The following is an 18,305-nucleotide window of genomic DNA, read 5'->3' on the forward strand; positions in this document are numbered from 1 at the left end:
CAATGGCTCCCATTTCCCCCACTGATCCCCAGTGTCCCCACTGATTCCCATTGACCCCAATGTCCCCAATGTCCCCATTTCCCCCATTGACCCCAATGTCCCCAATGACCCCATTGTCCCCCACTGATCCCCATTGATCCCAATGTCCCCAATGTCCCCATTGACCCCAATGGCCCCCATTTCCCCCACTGATCCCCATTGACCCCAATGTCCCCAATGTCCCCATTTCCCCCATTGACCCCATTGTCCCCCACTGATTCCCATTGACCCCATTGTCCCCATTGACCCCGATGTCCCCATTGTCCCCCAATGTCCCCACATCCCCCGTTATCCCCCCCCCATTCCCGTATCCCCTTCTATGTCTGTTCCCCCCCCCCCCCCCGTGTCCGTGTCACGCTGCCCCACGTTGCCATGGCAACAGCCGCAGGCAGATAAATAGGGCACGGGGGGGGGGGGGGGAGGGGGTCCACGGTCACGGGGGGGGCAATGGGGGGATTTGGACACGGGGGGGGACACATATTTGGGGACACGGGGGGGGACACACGGACACGGGTGGGGAATGGGGACATGGAGATGGGGGGGAACACGGGGGGGGGACCCACATTGGGGACAGGGACATGGGTGGGCAGTGGGGGCGTGAGGGGCTGGGGGGGGACATGGACACGGGTGGGGACAATGGGGACATTGACGTGGATAAGGGGGGGCAATGGGGTCATGGGGGGGGGACACGGATTTTGGGGGGACGCGGGGGGGAATGGGGGGGACACGGACACGGGTGGGCACCATAGGGACATTATGGGACATGGAAAAGGGGGGGCGATGAGGACATGGGGACACGGGGGGGTGGAGGGGGACACGGACACGGGTGGGGGGATACAGACAGTGGGTGTGGGGACATGGGGGGGGGCAGGCAGTGGGGGACACGGGGGGGACACAGACACGGGTGGGCAATGGGGTCACTGGTGGGGACACAGTCACAGGTGGGCAATGGGGTCACGGGTGGGCAATGGGGCCATGGAGGGACATGGCCATGGGTGGGCAATGGGGACATGGGTGGGCAATGGGGTCACTGGTAGGCAATGGGATCACAGGTGGGAAATAGGGTCACGGGTGGGCAATGGGGCCGGGGGGGACACGATCACGGGTGGGCAATAGGATCATGGGTGGGCAATGGGGGCATGGCTGGGCTATGGGGCCACGGAGGGACATGGCCATGGGTTGGCAATGGGCCACGAGTGGACACGGTCACGGGTGGGCAATGGGGTCACTGGTGGGCAATGGGGGCATGGCTGGGCTATGGGGGCACAGAAGGACATGGCCATGGGTTGGCAATAGGGCCATGGGTGGGCAATAGGGCCACGGGTGGACAGGTCACGGGTGGGCAATGGGTACATGGGTGGGCAATGGGGCCACAGGTGGGCAATGGGGTCACGGGTGGGCAATGGGGCCATGGAGGGACATGGCCATGGGTGGGCAATGGGGACATGGGTGGGCAATGGGGACATGGGTGGGCAATGGGGTCACTGGTAGGCAATGGGATCACAGGTGGGCAATAGGGTCACAGGTGAGCAATGGGGCCAGGGGGGACATGGTCACGGGTGGGCAATGGGGCCATGGGTGGGCAATGGGCAATAGGATCATGGGTGGGCAATGGGACCACAGAGGGGACACAGTCACGGGTGGGCAATGGGGCTGTGGGGGGACATGGCCATGGGTGGGCAATGGGGCCAGGGGTGGGCAATGGGGGCATGGCTGGGCTATGGGGCCACGGAGGGACATGGCCATGGGTTGGCAATGGGCCATGAGTGGACACGGTCACGGGTGGGCAATGGGGTCACTGGTGGGCAATGGGGGCATGGCTGGGCTATGGGGCCATGGAGGGACGTGGCCATGGGTGGGCAATAGGGCCATGGGTGGGCAATGGGGCCATGGGTGGACACGGTCATGGGTGGGCAATAGGGTCACTGGTGGGCAATGGGGGCATGGGTGGGCACTGGGGCCACAGGTGGACACGGTCACGGGTGGGCAATGGGGCCACGGGTGGGCATTGGGGACATGGGTGGACATGGCCACGGGTGGGCAATGGGGACACTGGTGGACACGGTCACGGGTGGGCAATGGGGACACGGAGGGACGCGGCGCCGCCCCGCAGTGCCGGCTCGGTGGGCGGAGCCAAATGGGAGGAGGAGGGGGCGTGTCCTCCGCTCTCACGTGACCGCAGGTGCGCCCCGCCCCCTCACGCACCTGGGGCCGCGCCCGGCGTTTCCGAACCCTTCCGAATCGTTCCGAACCGTTCCGAACCTCTCCGAAAAAGAAATCTACGGGAGCTCGTTCCGGAACTAACCGAACAGGTTCCGGGCCCACCCGAAGCGATACCGAAGGAAGGGGAGGGTTGTGTGTGTGTGGTGGTGGTGGTGGGGGGGGGGGTGGCTGCGTTCGGCCCTCCGGAGCCGGCCGAGGGGCGGCGGGCCGGGCCGAACGGAGCTGAACGGAGCCGAACGGAGCCGAACGGGGAGGATGGCGGCCATGCGGCGCGGCCTGCTGCTGCCCGAGATCCGGCCGCTGGAGCGATACGACGGGGAGCGGGCGAGGAGCGCGGCCAGCATCGCGTGGGCCATCGCCAGCGGATACGGAGGGGCGGGTAGGGAGGGGGGGGTAAAATGGGGAGGGGGGGGGGGAAGGGGGTGGGGGGGGGAAAGGGGGTGGGGTTAAAATGGGGAGGGGTTGGGTGGGGGGGGTTAAAATGGGGGGGGGCTTAAAATGGGGAGGGGTTGGGTGGGGGGGGATAAAATGGGGGGGGGTTGGGAGGGCAGCTGGGGGGGGCTTAAAATGGGGGGGGGGTTGGGGGTGGGGTTAAAATGGGGGGGGTTGGGGGGGACAGCTGGGGGGGCTTAAAATGGGGGGTTGGGGGGGTTAAAATGGGGAGGGGTTGGGTGGGGGGTCTTAAAATGGGGTGGGTGGGGGTTGGGGGGGCAGCTGGGGGGGCTTAAAATGGGGGGGGCTTAAAATGGGGAGGGGGGGGTTGGGGGGGCAGATGGGGGGGTCTTAAAATGGGGGGGGGTTGGGGTTAAATTGGGGAGGGGTTGGGTGGGGGGGGCTTAAAATGGGGGGGGCTTAAAATGGGGAGGGGTTGGGTGGGGGGGTTAAAATGGGGGGTTGGGGGGCAGCTGGGGGGGGCTTAAAATGGGGGGGGGTTGGGGTTAAATTGGGGAGGGGTTGGGTGGGGGGGGCTTAAAATGGGGGGGGGCTTAAAATGGGGAGGGGTTGGGTGGGGGGGTTAAAATGGGGGGTTGGGGGGCAGCTGGGGGGTCTTAAAATGGGGGGTCTTAAAATGGGGGGGGTTGGGGGTGGGGTTAAAATGGGGGAGGTGGGGGGACAGCTGGGGGGGCTTAAAATGGGGGGGTCTTAAAATGGGGGGGGTTGGGGGGGTTAAAATGGGGAGGGGTTGGGTGGGGGGGTTAAAATGGGGGGGGTGGGGGGGCATCTGGGGGGGCTTAAAATGGGGGGGCTTAAAATGGGGGGGGGGTTGGGGGTGGGGTTAAATTGGGGAGGGGTTGGGTGGGGGGGTCAAAATGGGGGGTTGGGGTTTGGGGGGGCAGCTGGGGGGGGCTTAAAATGGGGGGGGCTTAAAATGGGGGGGTTTGGGGTGGGGTTAAAATGGGGAGGGGTTGGGTGGGGGGGGGTTTCCTGGGGGGGGCATCTGGGGGGGGGCTTAAAATGGGATGGGGGGGGCACCTGGGGGGGCTTAGAATTGGGTGGGAGAAAGGAGGAGCTGTTTTGGGGGTGGGGTTAAAATGGGAGGGGTTGGGTGGGGGGGTGGCATCTGGGGAGGGGCTTAAAATGGGGGGGGACACCTGTTGGGGGCAGCTGGGGGGGGGCTTAAAATGGGGGGGCTTAAAATGGGGGGGGGTTGTGGGTGGGGTTAAAATGGGGAGGGGTTGGGTGGGGGGGGGGTTAAAATGGGTGGGTGGGGGTTTGGGGGGGCAGCTGGGGGGGGCTTAAAATGGGGGGGAGCACCTGGTGGGGATGGGGGGGGGGGCACCTGGGGGGGGCTTAGAATGGGGGGGTGGTTGGGGGTGGGGTTAAAATGGGGAAGGGTTGGGGGGGCACCTGGGGGGGGTTTAAAATGGCGGTGGGGGGGCTTAAAATGGGGAGGGGTAGGAGTGGGGGGGGTCATCGGGGGGGGCTTAAAATGGGGGGGGCAGCTGGGGGGGGTAGGGGGACTTAAAATGGGGAGGGGTGGGGGTGGGGTCTCCTGGGGGTGGGGATTTAAATGGGGAAGGGGGGCTTAAAATGGGGGGGGGGGGGGAAAGGGGGGGTGTTTTGGTGGTGGGGTTAAAATGGGGAGGGGTTGGGTGGGGGGGGTTAAAATGGGGGGAGGTGGGGGTTGGGGGGGGCAGCTGGGGGGGGCTTTAAATGGGGGGGGTGGGAGTGGGGGGGCATCTGGAGGGGGCTTAAAATGGGGAGGGTTGGGGGGGGGGCTTAAAATGGGGCAGGGCTTTAAATGGGGAGGGGGGGGCACCTGGGGCACCCCTCCCCACAGTCTATCCCCCCCCCCCCTCACTTGAGTCCCCCCCCCACCCATATCCCGCCCCCCCCCCCCTCACTTATGGGTCTCCCCCCCACCCACAGCCCCCTCCTCCTCCCCACTTACAGGTCTGTGGCCCCCCATGCCCCCTCCCTCCACTTATAGTTGTCCCCCCCCCAACTTATGGGTCTGTGCCCCCCCCACATGTCCCCCCCATGCCCCCCCCCTCCACTTATGGGTCTCCCCCCCAACTTATGGTCCCCCCCCCTCTCTTATGGGTCTTTGCCCCCCCCCATGCCCCCCTCTTCGTCCCATGGCCCCCCCCCCACTTATGGGTCTGTGCACCTCCCCCTTTTCCCCCCCATGCCCCCCCCCAACTTATGGGTCTGTGCCCCCCCATGCCCCCCCCCCCACTTATGGGTCTGTGCCCCCCCTTCCTCCCATAGCCCCCCCCCCACTTATGGGTCTGTGCCCCCCCCCACGTCCCCCCATGCCGCCCCCCCACTTATGGGTCTGTGCTCCCCCCTTCCCCCCATGCCCCCTCCCCCCCCATTTATGGGTCTGTGCCCCCCCCTTGTTCCCATGGCCCCCCCTGACTTACGGGTCTGTGCCCCCCCCTTCCCCCCCCCCCCCACTTATGGGTCTGTGTCCCCCCATGCCCCCCCCCCCACTTATAGGTCTGTGCCCCCCCTTCCTCCCATAGCCCCCCCCCCAATTATGGGTCTGTGCCCCCCCCACGTCCCCCCATGCCCCTTCCCCCCCACTTACGGGTCTGTGCCCCCCCCCATGCTCCCCCCCCCCACTTATGGGTCTGTGCCCCCCCCCATGTCCCCCCCATGTTCCCCCCCCCACTTATGGGTCTGTGCTCCCCCCCATGCCCCCCCACTTATGGGTCTGTGCCCCCCCCCAATTTACGTGTCCCCCCCCCCAGCCAACGTCCCCGAGGAGCTGCGGGAGCCGTTCTATACGGACCAATACGACCAGGAACACGTGAAGCCCCCCGTCTGCCGCCTCCTCACCGCCACCGACCTCTATTGCCGGGCGTGGAGACACGTCGTGCCCCCCCCCGCGCCCCCCCCGGCCCCCCCCGCCGACACAGCCGCCCTATTAAATCTATTGGGTCGTTATGGGGTGACCCCAACCTTCCAGGAACGGCCAGTGAGGGAGGCGGAGCTGAGACAGATGCCGATGTGTATGGTCAGTGGGGGGGGGCGAAGGGGGGGTACTGGGGGTGATGGGGGGGGGGCAAGGGGGGGGTACTGGGGGTGATGGGAGGGGGTGGGGGGGGCAGTGGGGGTGATGGGGGGGCACTGGGGGGGCACTGGGGGGCAATGGGAGGGAATGGGGAGGCAGTGGGGGGGCACTGGGAGTGATGGGGGGGCAGTGGGGGGTGATGGGAGGGAATGGGGGGCAGTGGGGGTGATGGGGGGGCAGTGGGGGGGCAATGGGGGAGGATGGGGGGCAGTGGGGGTAATTGGAGGGGATGGGGGAAAGTGGGGGGGCACTGGGAGGGAATGGGGGGCAGTGGGGGGGCACTGGGAGGGAATGGGAGGGGATGGGGGGGTCAGTGGGGGTAATTGGAGGGGATGGTGGGGGGCCAGTGGGAGTGATGGGGGGGCAGTTGGAGGGGATGGGGGGGCAGTGGGGGTGATGGGGGGGCAATGGGAGCAATAGGGGGGTGGGGGGGGCAATAGGGAGGGAATGGGGGGCAGTGGGGGTAATGGGAGGGGATGGGGGGGCAGTGGGGGGCAATAGGGAGGGGATGGGGGGGGCAGGGGGGTTGATGGGGCAGAGGGGTGATGGGGCAGTGGGGGGGCAGTGGGGGCAATAGGGAGGGGATGGGGGGGCAGTGGGGGTGATGGCAGGGGATGGGGGGGCACTGGGGGGTGATAGGGGGCAGTGGGGGGGCAGTGGGGGTAATGGGAGGGGATGGGGGGGCAGTGGGGGGCAATAGGGAGGGGATGGGGGGGCAGTGGGGGTGATGGGGCAGAGGGGTGATTGGGGGGCAGTGGGGGGGCAGTGGGGGCAATAGGGAGGGGATGGGGGGCACTGGGGGGTGATAGGGGGCAGTGGGGGGGCAGTGGGGGTAATGGGAGGGGATGGGGGGGCAGTGGGAGTGATGGGGCAGTGGGGTGATAGGGGGGCAGTGGGGGCAATAGGGAGCAGATGGGGGGGCAGTGGGGGGAAATGGGAGGGGATGGGGGGGTACTGGGGGTAATGGGAGGGGATGGGGGGGCAGTGGAGGTGATGGGGCAGTGGGGGCGATGGGGGGGGGGGGCACTGGGGGCTATGGGAGAGGATGGGGGGGCAATAGTAGGGGATGGGGGGGCACTGGGGGTGATGGGGGGCAATGGGAGGGGATGGGGGGGCAGTGGGGGTAATGGAAGGGGATGGGGGGGCACTGGGGGTAATGGAAGGGGATGGGGGGGCAGTGGGGGGGACGGGGGGGATGGGGCGGCACTGGGGGCAATAGGGAGGGGATGGGGGGGCAGTGGGGGGAAATGGGAGGGGATGGGGGGGCACTGGGGGGTGATAGGGGGCAGTGGGGGGACAGTGGGGGTAATGGGAGGGGATCGGGGGGTACTGGGGGTAATGGGAGGGGATGGGGGGGCAGTGGAGGTGATGGGGCAGTGGGGGCGATGGGGGGGGAGGGGGAGCCACTGGGGGTGATGGGAGAGGATGGGGGGCAATAGGAGCGGATGGAGGGGCAGTGGGGGCAATAGGGAGAGTGGGGGAGTAATGAGTAGGGATGGGGGGGGCAGTGGGGGTGATGGGGGGGCAGTAGGAGGGGATGGGGGGGCACGGGGTGTAATGGGAGGGGATGGGGGGAGCTGTGGGGGGGATGGGGGGCAATGGGAGGGGATGGGGGGGCAGTGGGGGGCAATTAGGGTGGTTCTGGGGGGGGTGGGGGGCAATGGGAGGGGATGGGGGGGCAATGGAAGGACTGGGGGGGAAATGGGGGGGGATGGGGGGGCAATAGGGAATGGGGGGGCAGTGGGAGGACCGGGGGGGGGGGGCAATTGGGGTGGTTCTGGGGGGGGTTGGGGGGCAATAGGGGCAATGCGGGGGGATGGGGGGGGCATTGATTACTTCCCCCCCCCCCCCCATTTACCCCCCCCATTAATTAATTCCCCCCATTAATGATCCCCCATTGATTAGCATCCCCATTTACCCCCCCCATATTCATTCCCCCCCATTAATTACTTCCCTCATTAATTACTCCCATTAATTAATTTCCCTCATTCATTTCCCCCCCCGTTCGTTACTCCTCCCATTAATTTCCCCCCATTCGTTTCCCCCCATTAATTACTCCCCCCATTAATTAATTTTCCCCCATTAATTCATTTCCCCCCCATTCATGCCCCTATTAATTACTCTCCCCATTAATTAATTCCTCCCATTAGCCCTCCCCATTAATTAACTCCCTTCCATTCTACCCCCGTTAATTACTCCCCATTAATTAACTCCCCCCTATTAACCCTCCCCTATTGATTACCCCCCATTAATTACTCCCCCCATTAATTAATTCCCCCCCATTAATTAATTTCCCCCTATTAACCCTGTCCCATTAATTACTCCCCCCACTAATTAATACCCCCATTCCGCCCCATTAATTATTTCCCTCATTAATTACACCCCCATTAATTAACTCCATCCTATTAACCCCCCCATTGATTCTCCCCTCATTAATTACTCCCCCCATTAATTAATTCCCCCCCCATTAACCCTCCCCCATTAATCCCCCCCCATTAATTCCCCCCATTAATTAATTCTCCCCCCATTAATTATTCCCCCATTCACCTCCCCCATTCATTCTCCCCCCATTAATTACATCCCTCATTAATTACCCCCCCATTAATTAACTCTCCCCCATTAACTCTCCCCCATTCATTCTCCCCCCATTAATTACTCCCCCATTAATTAATTCCCCCCCATTAACCCTCCTCCATTAATTACTCCCCCCATTAATTAATTCCCCCCCATTAATTAATTTCCCCCTATTAACCCTGTCCCATTAATTACTCCCCCCACTAATTAATACCCCCATTCCGCCCCATTAATTATTTCCTTCATTAATTACACCCCCATTAATTAACTCCATCCTATTAACCCCCCCATTGATTCTCCCCTCATTAATTACTCCCCCCATTAATTAATTCTCCCCCCATTAATTATTCCCCCATTCATTCTCCCCCCATTAATTACTTCCCTCGTTAATTACCCCCCCATTAATTAACTCCCCCCATTAACCCTCCCCCATTCATTCTCCCCCCATTAATTACTCTCCCCATTAATTACTCCCCCCATTCATTCCCCCCCCATTAATTACTTCCTTCATTAATTACTCCCCCCATTAATTACTTCCCCCATTAATTACTTCCCCCATTAATTACTTCCCCCATTAATTACTCCCCCCATTAATTCCCCCCATTAAGTCCCCCATTAATTAATTAATTCTCCCCATTATTTCCCCCATTAATTAATTATTTTCCCCCATTAATTAATTCCCCCCTATTAACCCCCCCATTGACCCCCCCCCCATTCATCGCTCCCCCCATTCACCCCCTCCCCATTCACTCCTCCCAATTCATTCCTCCCCCTATTAATTCCCCCCCCCCCAATCAATCAATCAATTAACTAAGTAACTAATTAACCCCCCCAGGACGCCCACCTGGCGCTCATTGACTCCCTGATGCTGTTCTTTGTCACTGAGGCTACCCGTTCTTTGGGGCCCCCCCCGGAACCGCGCCCCCCCCCAACTACAGCGCCTGGGAGCAGCGCGTGCTCAGATGGGTGGATGCGGTACGGGGGGGGGGGGGCACGTTTATTTTGGGGGGGGGGGCACTTTGGGGGGGCTTTTTCTCAATTCCTCCCCCCCTCCCCCCACCTGAATCCCATCCCTGTGAGGGGGGGGCAGATTTATTTGGGGGGGGGGCCACACACATCCCATCCCCCCCCCCCCCTTTCTTCCCCACCCCCCCCCAGCCCCAATTTTATCATTGGGGGGCACTTTGGGGGGGGTCTTTCTCACCTTCCCCCCCCCCCCGCCTGAATCCCATCCCTATGGGTGGGGGCAGATCTATTTTGGGGGGGGCCACACACATCCCACCCCCCCCCCCCCCTTTATTCCCCCCCCCTCAGCCCAGTTTTATCACTGGGGGGGGGGGGCACTTTGGGGGGGGTCTTTCTCAATTTCCCTCCCCCCCACCTGAATCCCATCCCTATGGGGGGGGGGGGGCAGATTTATTTGGGGGGGGGCACACACATCCCATCCCCCCCTTTCTTCCCCCCCCCCCCCAGCCCAATTTTATCACTGGGGGGGGGGGGCTCTTGGGGGGGGTCTTTCTTATCTCCCCTCCCCCCCACCTCAATCCCATCCCTTTGGGGGGCGGACAGATTTACTTTGGGGGGGGGGGCACACACACATCCCCCCCCAACCCCCCAGTTCTGTCATTGGGGGGGGGGGCACTTTGGGGGTCTTCCCCCCCCCCCATTTCCTATTTGTGGGGGGGGGCTCCATTTATGGGGTATCAATGTATTGGGGAGGGGTCATTTGGGGGGGGGTCCTGCCATTATGGGGGGGGGGCAATTAAGGGGGGGGTCATTTGAGGGGAGTCCATGGGGGGGCTCTATTTTGGGGGGGGGGGGTGTTCCATTTGTGGGGGGGGTCTATTTGTAGGGGGGGGGCAATTATTGGAGGGGATCCATAAAGGGGGGGGGGGGTCATTTGGGGGGGGTCCATTTTGGGGTTTCATTTATGGGGGGGGTCCATTAAGGAGGGGGGGGTCATTAGGGTTGGGGGTCCTTTGGGGGGGGGTCCATTTATGGGGGGGTGACCATAAGGGGGGGGGCATTTTAGGGTTTCATTTATGGGGGGGGGTCCATTAAGGGGGGAAGCTCCATTTGGGGGGGGGGGACCAATATGGGGGGGGCATTTATGGGGGGGCAATTTTTTTTGGGGGGGGGGCATGGGGGGGGGTCCATTTTGAGTATCCGTTTATGGGGGGGGGGGGCCATTAAGGCGGGGGGGTCCTTTGGGTTGGGGCTCCATTTGGGGGGGGGTCCAATTATGGAGGGGGGGGGTCATTTGGGGGGGTCCATTTGGGGTTTTGTTTATGGGGGGGTCCAATAAGGGGGGGCTCCATTTGTGGGGGGGGGGAATGACCAATATGGGGGGGGCAATGTGGGTTTTTTTTTGGGGGGGGGTCCATTAAGGGGGGGTCCTTTGTGTTGTGTTGGGGCTCCATTTGTGGGGGGGGGGGCAAATATGGGGGGGGGTGCATTAAGGGGGGGTCATTCGGGGGGGGTCCATTTGGGGTTTCGTTTATGGGGGGGTTCAATAAAGGGGGGGGCTCCATTTGTGGGGGGGGACCAATATGGGGGGGGGAATTTCTTTTTTATGGGGGGGGGTCCATTAAGGGGGGGGGTCCTTTGGGTTGGGGCTCCATTTTTTGGGGGGGGGGCATTTGATGGGGGTCCATTTATGGGGGGTCATTTGGGGGGGGTCCATTTGGGGTTTTGTTTATGGGGGGGTCCAATAAAGGGGGGGGCTCCATTTGTGGGGGGGGGGACACCAATATGGGGGGGGGGGCAATTTGGTTTTTTTTTTCTGGGGGGGGGTCCTTTGGGTTGGGGCTCCATTTTTTGGGGGGGGGGGGTTATTTGGGGGGGGTCCATTTGGGGTTTTGTTTATGGGGGGGTCCAATAAGGGGTGGGGGCTCCATTTGTGGGGGGGGGGAATGACCAATATGGGGGGGGGCAATGTGGGTTTTTTTTTGGGGGGGGGATCCATTAAGGGGGGATCCTTTGTGTTGTGTTGGGGCTCCATTTGGAGGGGGGGGGGTGCATTTGGGGGGGGTCCATTTGGGGTTTTGTTTATGGGGGGGTCCAATAAGGGGGGGGCCCCATTTGTGGGGGGGGACACCAATATGGGGGGGGGGCAATTTGGTTTTTTTTTTCTGGGGGGGGGGGTCCTTTGGGTTGGGGCTCCATTTTATGGGGGGGGGGGGGGGCATTTGGGGGGGGTCCATTTGGGGTTTTGTTTATGGGGCGGTCCAATAAAGGGGGGGGGCTCCATTTGTGGGGGGGGGGTGCACTTAAGGGGGGGTCATTTGGGGGGGGTCCATTTGGGGTTTCGTTTATGGGGGGGTCCAATAAAGGGGGGGCTCCAATAAAGGGGGGGGCTCCATTTGTGGGGGGGGGACACCAATATGGGGGGGGGCAATGTTGGTTTTTTTTGGGGAGGGGGTCCCATTTATGGGGGGGGTCCAGTTTGAGTGTCCATTTATGGGGGGGGGCACTAAGGGGGGGGGGGTCCTTTGGGTTGGGGCTCCATTTGGGGGGGGGTCCAATTATGGAGGGGGGGGGTCATTTGGGGGGGGTCCATTTGGGGTTTTGTTTATGGGGGGGTCCAATAAAGGGGGGGGGTCCATTTGGGGGGGGGGACCAATATGGGGGGGGGCAATTTGGTTTTTTTTTTCTGGGGGGGGGTCCTTTGGGTTGGGGCTCCATTTTTTGGGGGGGGGGGGCATTTGGGGGGGTCCATTTGGGGTTTTGTTTATGGGGGGGTCCAATAAGGGGGGGCTCCATTTGTGGGGGGGGGGAATGTCCAATATGGGGGGGGCAATGTGGGTTTTTTTTTGGGGGGGGGTCCATTAAGGGGGGGTCCTTTGTGTTGTGTTGGGGCTCCATTTGTGGGGGGGGGCAAATATGGGGGGGGGTCATTCGGGGGGGGTCCATTTGGGGTTTCGTTTATGGGGGGGTTCAATAAAGGGGGGGCTCCATTTGTGGGGGGGGGACCAATATGGGGGGGGGAATTTCTTTTTTATGGGGGGGGGTCCATTAAGCGGGGGGTCCTTTGGGTTGAGGCTCCATTTTATGGGGGGGGGGCATTTGGGGGGGTCCATTTATGGGGGGTCATTTGGGGGGGGTCCATTTGGGGTTTTGTTTATGGGGGGGTCCAATAAGGGGTGGGGGCTCCATTTGTGGGGGGGGGACACCAATATGGGGGGGGCAATTTTTTTTTTTATGGGGGGGTCCCATTTATTGGGGGGGGTTCCTTTGGGGGGGGGGCAAATTGGGGTCCGTTTATGGGGGGGGGGGAATTAAAGGGGGGGTCGTTTGGTTGGGGCTCCATTTTTTGGGGGGGGGGGGGCTATTTATTGTGGGGGGGTCCATTTATTATTGTGACCCCCCCCCCCATTTATATGCAGGTGAATCGCCGGCTGCAGGAGAGCACTGAGAGGGGGGGGGGGAACCGACCTGCGCCCCCCCCGGATGGAAGCGCCCCCCCCGACCCCAAGGTGGGCATTGAGATGATGGGGGGGGGGCACAGAGCGCCGTTATTTCTATTGGGGGGGGCACAGTGCTGTTATTATTAATGGGGGGCTGTTATTAATTTGGGGGGGCACAGTGCTGTTATTATTAATGGGGGGCTGTTATTAATTTGGGGGGGCACAGTGCTGTTATTATTAATGGGGGGCTGTTATTAATTTGGGGGGGGCACAGTGCTGTTATTATTAATGGGGGGGCTGTTATTAATCTGGGGGGGGGCACAGTGCTGTTATTATTAATGGGGGGCTGTTATTAATTTGGGGGGGCACAGTGCTGTTATTATTAATGGGGGGCTGTTATTAATTTGGGGGGGCACAGTGCTGTTATTATTAATGGGGGGGCTGTTATTAATTTGGGGGGGGCACAGTGCTGTTATTATTAATGGGGGGGCTGTTATTAATTTGGGAGGGGCACAGTGCTGTTATTATTAATGGGGGGGCTGTTATTAATAAGGGGGGGCACAGAGTGCTAATATTAATTGGGGGAGCACAGGGTGCTATTATTAATTGGGGGGCACAGTGCTATTATTATTAATGGGGGGGCTATTATTAATATGGGGGGGCACAGTGCTATTAATTATTAAGGGGGGGCACAGGGTGCTATTATTAATGGGCCATTATGGGGGGGACGATGCTGTTATTAAGGGGGGGGCACAGCGCTGTTATTAATTGGGGGGGCGCAGTGCAATTATTAATGGGGGGCTATTATTAATATGGGGGGCACAGTGCTGTTATTAATTGGGGGGGCGCACAGTGCTATTATTAATTGGGGGGCCACAGCGCTGTTATTAATTGGCGGGGGCACAGGGGGGGCACAGGGTGCTATTATTATTAATTGGGGGGGCGCAGTGCTATTTATTATTAATGGGGGGCACAGTGCAATTATTAATGGGGTGGCTATTATTAATTGGGGGGGGCACAGAGTGTTATTATTAATATGGGGGGACACAGCGCTAATATTAATATTAATGGAGGGGCGCAGGGTGCTGTTATTAATGGGGGGGCTGTTATTAATATGGGGGGGCACAGTGCAATTATTAATGGGGGGGCAATTATTAATATGGGGGGGCACAGTGCTATTATTATTAATGGGGGGGTGCAGGGTGCAATTATTAATGGGGGGGTGTTATTAATATGGGGGGGCACAGAGTGCTAATATTAATTGGGGGGGCACAGTGCTGTTATTAATTGGGGGGGACACAGTGCTATTATTATTAATGGGGAGCACAATGCAATTATTAATGGGGGGGCTGTTATTAATATGGGGGGGCACAGTGCTATTATTATTAATGGGGGGGCTGTTATTAATATGGGGGGGCACAGTGCTGTTATTAATTGGGGGGGCACAGTGCTGTTATTATTAATGGGGGGGTGCAGGGTGCTATTATTAATGGGGGGGCTGTTATTAATATGGGGGGGCACACTGCAATTATTAATGGGGGGGCAATTATTAATATGGGGGGGCATAGCGCTGTTATTAATGGGGGGGCTGTTATTAATATGGGGGGGCACAGTGCTAATATTAATATTAATTGGGAGGGCACAGGGTGCTATTATTATTAATGGGGGGGCGCAGGTTGCAATTATTAATGGGGGGGCTGTTATTAATATGGGGGGGCACAGTGCTATTATTAATGGGGGGCACAGTGCTATTATTAATGGGGGGGCTATTATTAATATGAGGGGGCACAGTGCTATTATTAATTGGGGGGCCACAGCGCTGTTATTAATTGGGGGGGCACAGGGGGGGCACAGGGTGCTATTATTATTAATTGGGGGGGCACAGTGCTATTTATTATTAATGGGGGGCACAGTGCAATTATTAATGGGGGGGCTGTTATTAATTGGGGGGGGCACAGAGTGTTATTATTAATATGGGGGGGCACAGCGCTAATATTAATATTAATGGAGGGGCGCAGGGTGCTGTTATTAATGGGGGGGCTGTTATTAATATGGGGGGGCACAGAGTGCTAATATTAATTGGGGGGGCACAGTGCTGTTATTAATTGGGGGGGGCACAGTGCTATTATTATTAATGGGGAGCACAATGCAATTATTAATGGGGGGGCTGTTATTAATATGGGGGGGCACAGTGCTATTATTATTAATGGGGGGGCTATTATTAATATGGGGGGGACAGTGCTGTTATTAATTGGGGGGGCACAGTGCTATTTATTATTAATGGGGGGGGCACAGGGTGCTATTATTAATTGGGGCAATTATTAATGGGGGGGGCACAGTGCTATTATTATTAATGGGGGCAATTATTAATGGGGGGGCCCGGCGCTATTTATTATTAATGGGGGGGCAATTATTAATGGGGGGCAATTATTAATGGGGGGGCACGGCGCTATTATTAATATGGGGGGGGCTCCTATTTCTGCCTTTAATTGGAACTGAATAATTAATGATTTTTATTAACGGCTTTATTTGTATTTTTTTTAAATGATTTTTGGATTATTAGCCATTAATTACTTAGTGAATTTTTATTTTTTTTTCTTATTAATTATTTGTTTAATTAATACTTTTCATTATTTTTTCCTATTAATTGTTTTCCTATTAATTAGTTGATTACTCAGTTAATTATCTCCATAATTATTAATTATTTCTGGCTGGCTTTTCGAGGGCCGGTTTTTAATGAACGCCCTTTAATTGGTTCTTAATTATTTTGCGAGGATTGATTATTAATGAATCGATTTCAATCGCTTAATTAATGTTAGTCAAAGAAATTAGTTACTTTAATTAATTAGTTTAAATAATTAATGAGCTATTTTCAGTTCTATTGACGAATCGTTTTTAACTGCTGCTTAATGAATTATTGCTTATTAATTGATTAATAGTTGTTATAAACGTGTATGTTTATAAATATAATTAATATTTTATTTTATTAATTATGTTTTATTATTAACGAATTGCTTTTAACGAGTTATTAAAGCGAGGCAATACTCGTTAATGAATTATCAATTAACGAAGCGTTTTCAACGATTTCAAAGAGATTTTTAATTATTTATTAATTTTGTTTCCCATTCGATTTTCTTAATTAATTTTTGATACTTTTTTAATTGATTTTTTTCCCGTTTCTTCATTAATTTTAATTAATGTTTCTGAGCTGATTTTTTTAAACTTCTTAATGATTCTTTTTTAATTACTTTTCTTACTTCCGAGTTTTAAGTGTCATTATGTTAATTAATTTTTATTATTTTAATTAATTGATTTTTTAAATGAACTTTTCAGACGTTTTCAAGTCATTCTTTCAGCCTTTTTAATTAATTTACGATTTAATTAACGGAATTAATTTTCTTAATTTTTCAGATCGATATTTAAATAATTTTAAACTGATTTCCGAACTTAATTCATTTATTAATTTTTTGCTCGATTGATAATTAATTTCCTCAATTAATTTCTAAAATTCCTTAATTAAAAAAAAAAAAAACAACAATTTTTGGGTTATTTTCTCAAATATCTCAATTATTATTAATTAATTACAATCTTTTAATCATTCACAAATTGACTTTTCAATTATTATTCCCGAAAGCTTTTAATTAATTAATTAATCCCCGGCGCTTCTTAATTAATGATTCGGCTCTCGAAATCAACCTCCCCAGTTATTTATTTATTTTTAATTAATTTTTTCCCACCCTTTCCAATTAATTCCCTCCAATTAATTCTCTCCAAATCCATTTCCCGTCATTAATTCCTCATTAATTTCAATTAATTAATTTTTTCCCACCCTTTCCAATTAATTCCCTCATTCACTCCCACCTCCCCTTCTTCCAATTCATCCCTATTAAGTAATCCCTATTAATTTCCTATTAATTAGCAATCCGGGGGGGGGTCATTATTAATTAGGGGGGGGGGCCGCTCCCATCGCTGCCGCTTCGTTGCCCCCCCCCCAAATTCCCAATCATTAATTTCTATCACCCCCCCCCGGTGATGGGACCCCCCCCAATTAACCCCTATTAATTATGGGACCCCCCCTCCAATTAACCCTCATTAATTTTGGGACCCCCCCCATAATTACCCCATAAGCCCCCCCATAACTGCCCCCCCCCCATTCATTTCCCCCCCTCACCCCCAAATTCCCCATCATTAATTTTTATCCCCCCCCCCTCAATGATGGGACCCCCCCCAATTAACCCCTATTAATTATGGGACCCCCCCCCCCAATTAACCCCTGTTAGTTTTGGGACCCCCCCCATAATTATCCTATAACCCCCCTCCCCCATATTCCCCCCCCAATTCCCCCCCCCATTCATTTTGCCCCCCCCCCGGTGATGAAACCCCCCCCCAATTAACCCCAATTAGTTTTGAGAACCCCCCCCAATTAACCTCTATTAATTTTAGGACCCCCCCCCCATAATTACCCCACAACCCCCCCCATAACAGCCCCCCCCCATTCATTTTGCCCCCCCCCTCCAAATTCCCCATCATTAATTTCCATCCCCCCCCCATTTGATTTTGCCCCCCCCCAGCCCCCCATTGCTTTTGAGCCCCCCCCCCCAATTCCCCATTATTAATTTCTCTCCCCCCCCATTTGATTTTGGCCCCCCCCCCAGTCCCCCATTGCTTTTGAGGCCCCCCCCCAATTCCCCATCATTAATTCCCCCCCCCCCCAATTAATAGGACCCCCCCATTTGATTTTGCCCCCCCCCATGACCCCCCATTGCTTTTGAGGCCCCCCCCCCCCAATTCCCCATCATTAATTTCCACCCCCCCCCCCACTTTGTTTTTCGGGTTCCCCCCCCCCATTTCTCCCCCCCTTGGTTTTGGGGTGCCCCCCCCCCAAAAACCTGACCCCCCCCCTCTTCTCTCTCCCCGCTCTCAGTGCCCCACCCGCTGGTATTGGAAATTGGTGCCTGTAAGTGGGGGTTCTCTTTGCCCCCCCCCGCGCCCCCCCCCTCCACTCTGCACCCCCCCCCACCTTGCACTGCCTGCATTGTGCCCCCCCCCCCCTTTCCAAATCAATGGGGTGGGGGGGGCAGATTTCTGACCCCCCCTCCCCCCCCAACCCTGGGGTGATGGAGCAGAGGATGCTGGGAGCTGTGCCCCCCCCCCCCAACAAAAAAAAAAAATTGAGACCCCCCCCCAAAAAAATGGGTCTGTGACCCCCCCACAAATGGAGTCTGCAGAGCCCCCCCCAAAAAAAAGAAAAAATGTTACCCCCCCCCAAAAAAAATGGGGGTTAGGAGAGACCCCCCTAAATGGGGATATGAACCCCCCCCACAAAAAAAAAGGGGGATGGGACCCCCCCCAAAATGGAAATATGGGCCCCCCCCCCAAAATAGGAAGTGGACCCCCCCCATAATTGGGAGATGGACCCCCCCCCAAAATGGGGTGTGGACCCCCCAAAAAAATCAGATATGGGACCCCCCCCCACATACGGGGTGTGGACCCCCCCCCAGAAAAGGGGGTTTTGTGACCCCCCCAGAAAGAAAAGATGGACC

The 18,305-nt window shown here is 56.9% G+C and overlaps 1 protein-coding gene across 1 annotated transcript in view; it reads left to right on the plus strand.

Moving 5' to 3' along the window:
* Positions 1 to 2,185: 2,185 nt before the first annotated feature.
* Positions 2,186 to 18,305, plus strand: part of CAMSAP3 (calmodulin regulated spectrin associated protein family member 3) — a 38,846-nt gene continuing 22,726 nt past the window's right edge. The window contains 6 exon segments of the mRNA XM_090128612.1: positions 2,186 to 2,641; positions 5,460 to 5,725; positions 9,192 to 9,269; positions 9,272 to 9,331; positions 12,742 to 12,831; positions 17,687 to 17,719. Coding sequence (XP_089984738.1) covers positions 2,518 to 2,641; positions 5,460 to 5,725; positions 9,192 to 9,269; positions 9,272 to 9,331; positions 12,742 to 12,831; positions 17,687 to 17,719 — 651 coding nt within the window. The 5' untranslated portion in view covers positions 2,186 to 2,517.

Source organism: Phasianus colchicus, chromosome 34, assembly GCF_987193195.1.
Source record: "Phasianus colchicus chromosome 34, bPhaCol1.hap1.1, whole genome shotgun sequence".
Taxonomy (NCBI): domain Eukaryota; kingdom Metazoa; phylum Chordata; class Aves; order Galliformes; family Phasianidae; genus Phasianus; species Phasianus colchicus.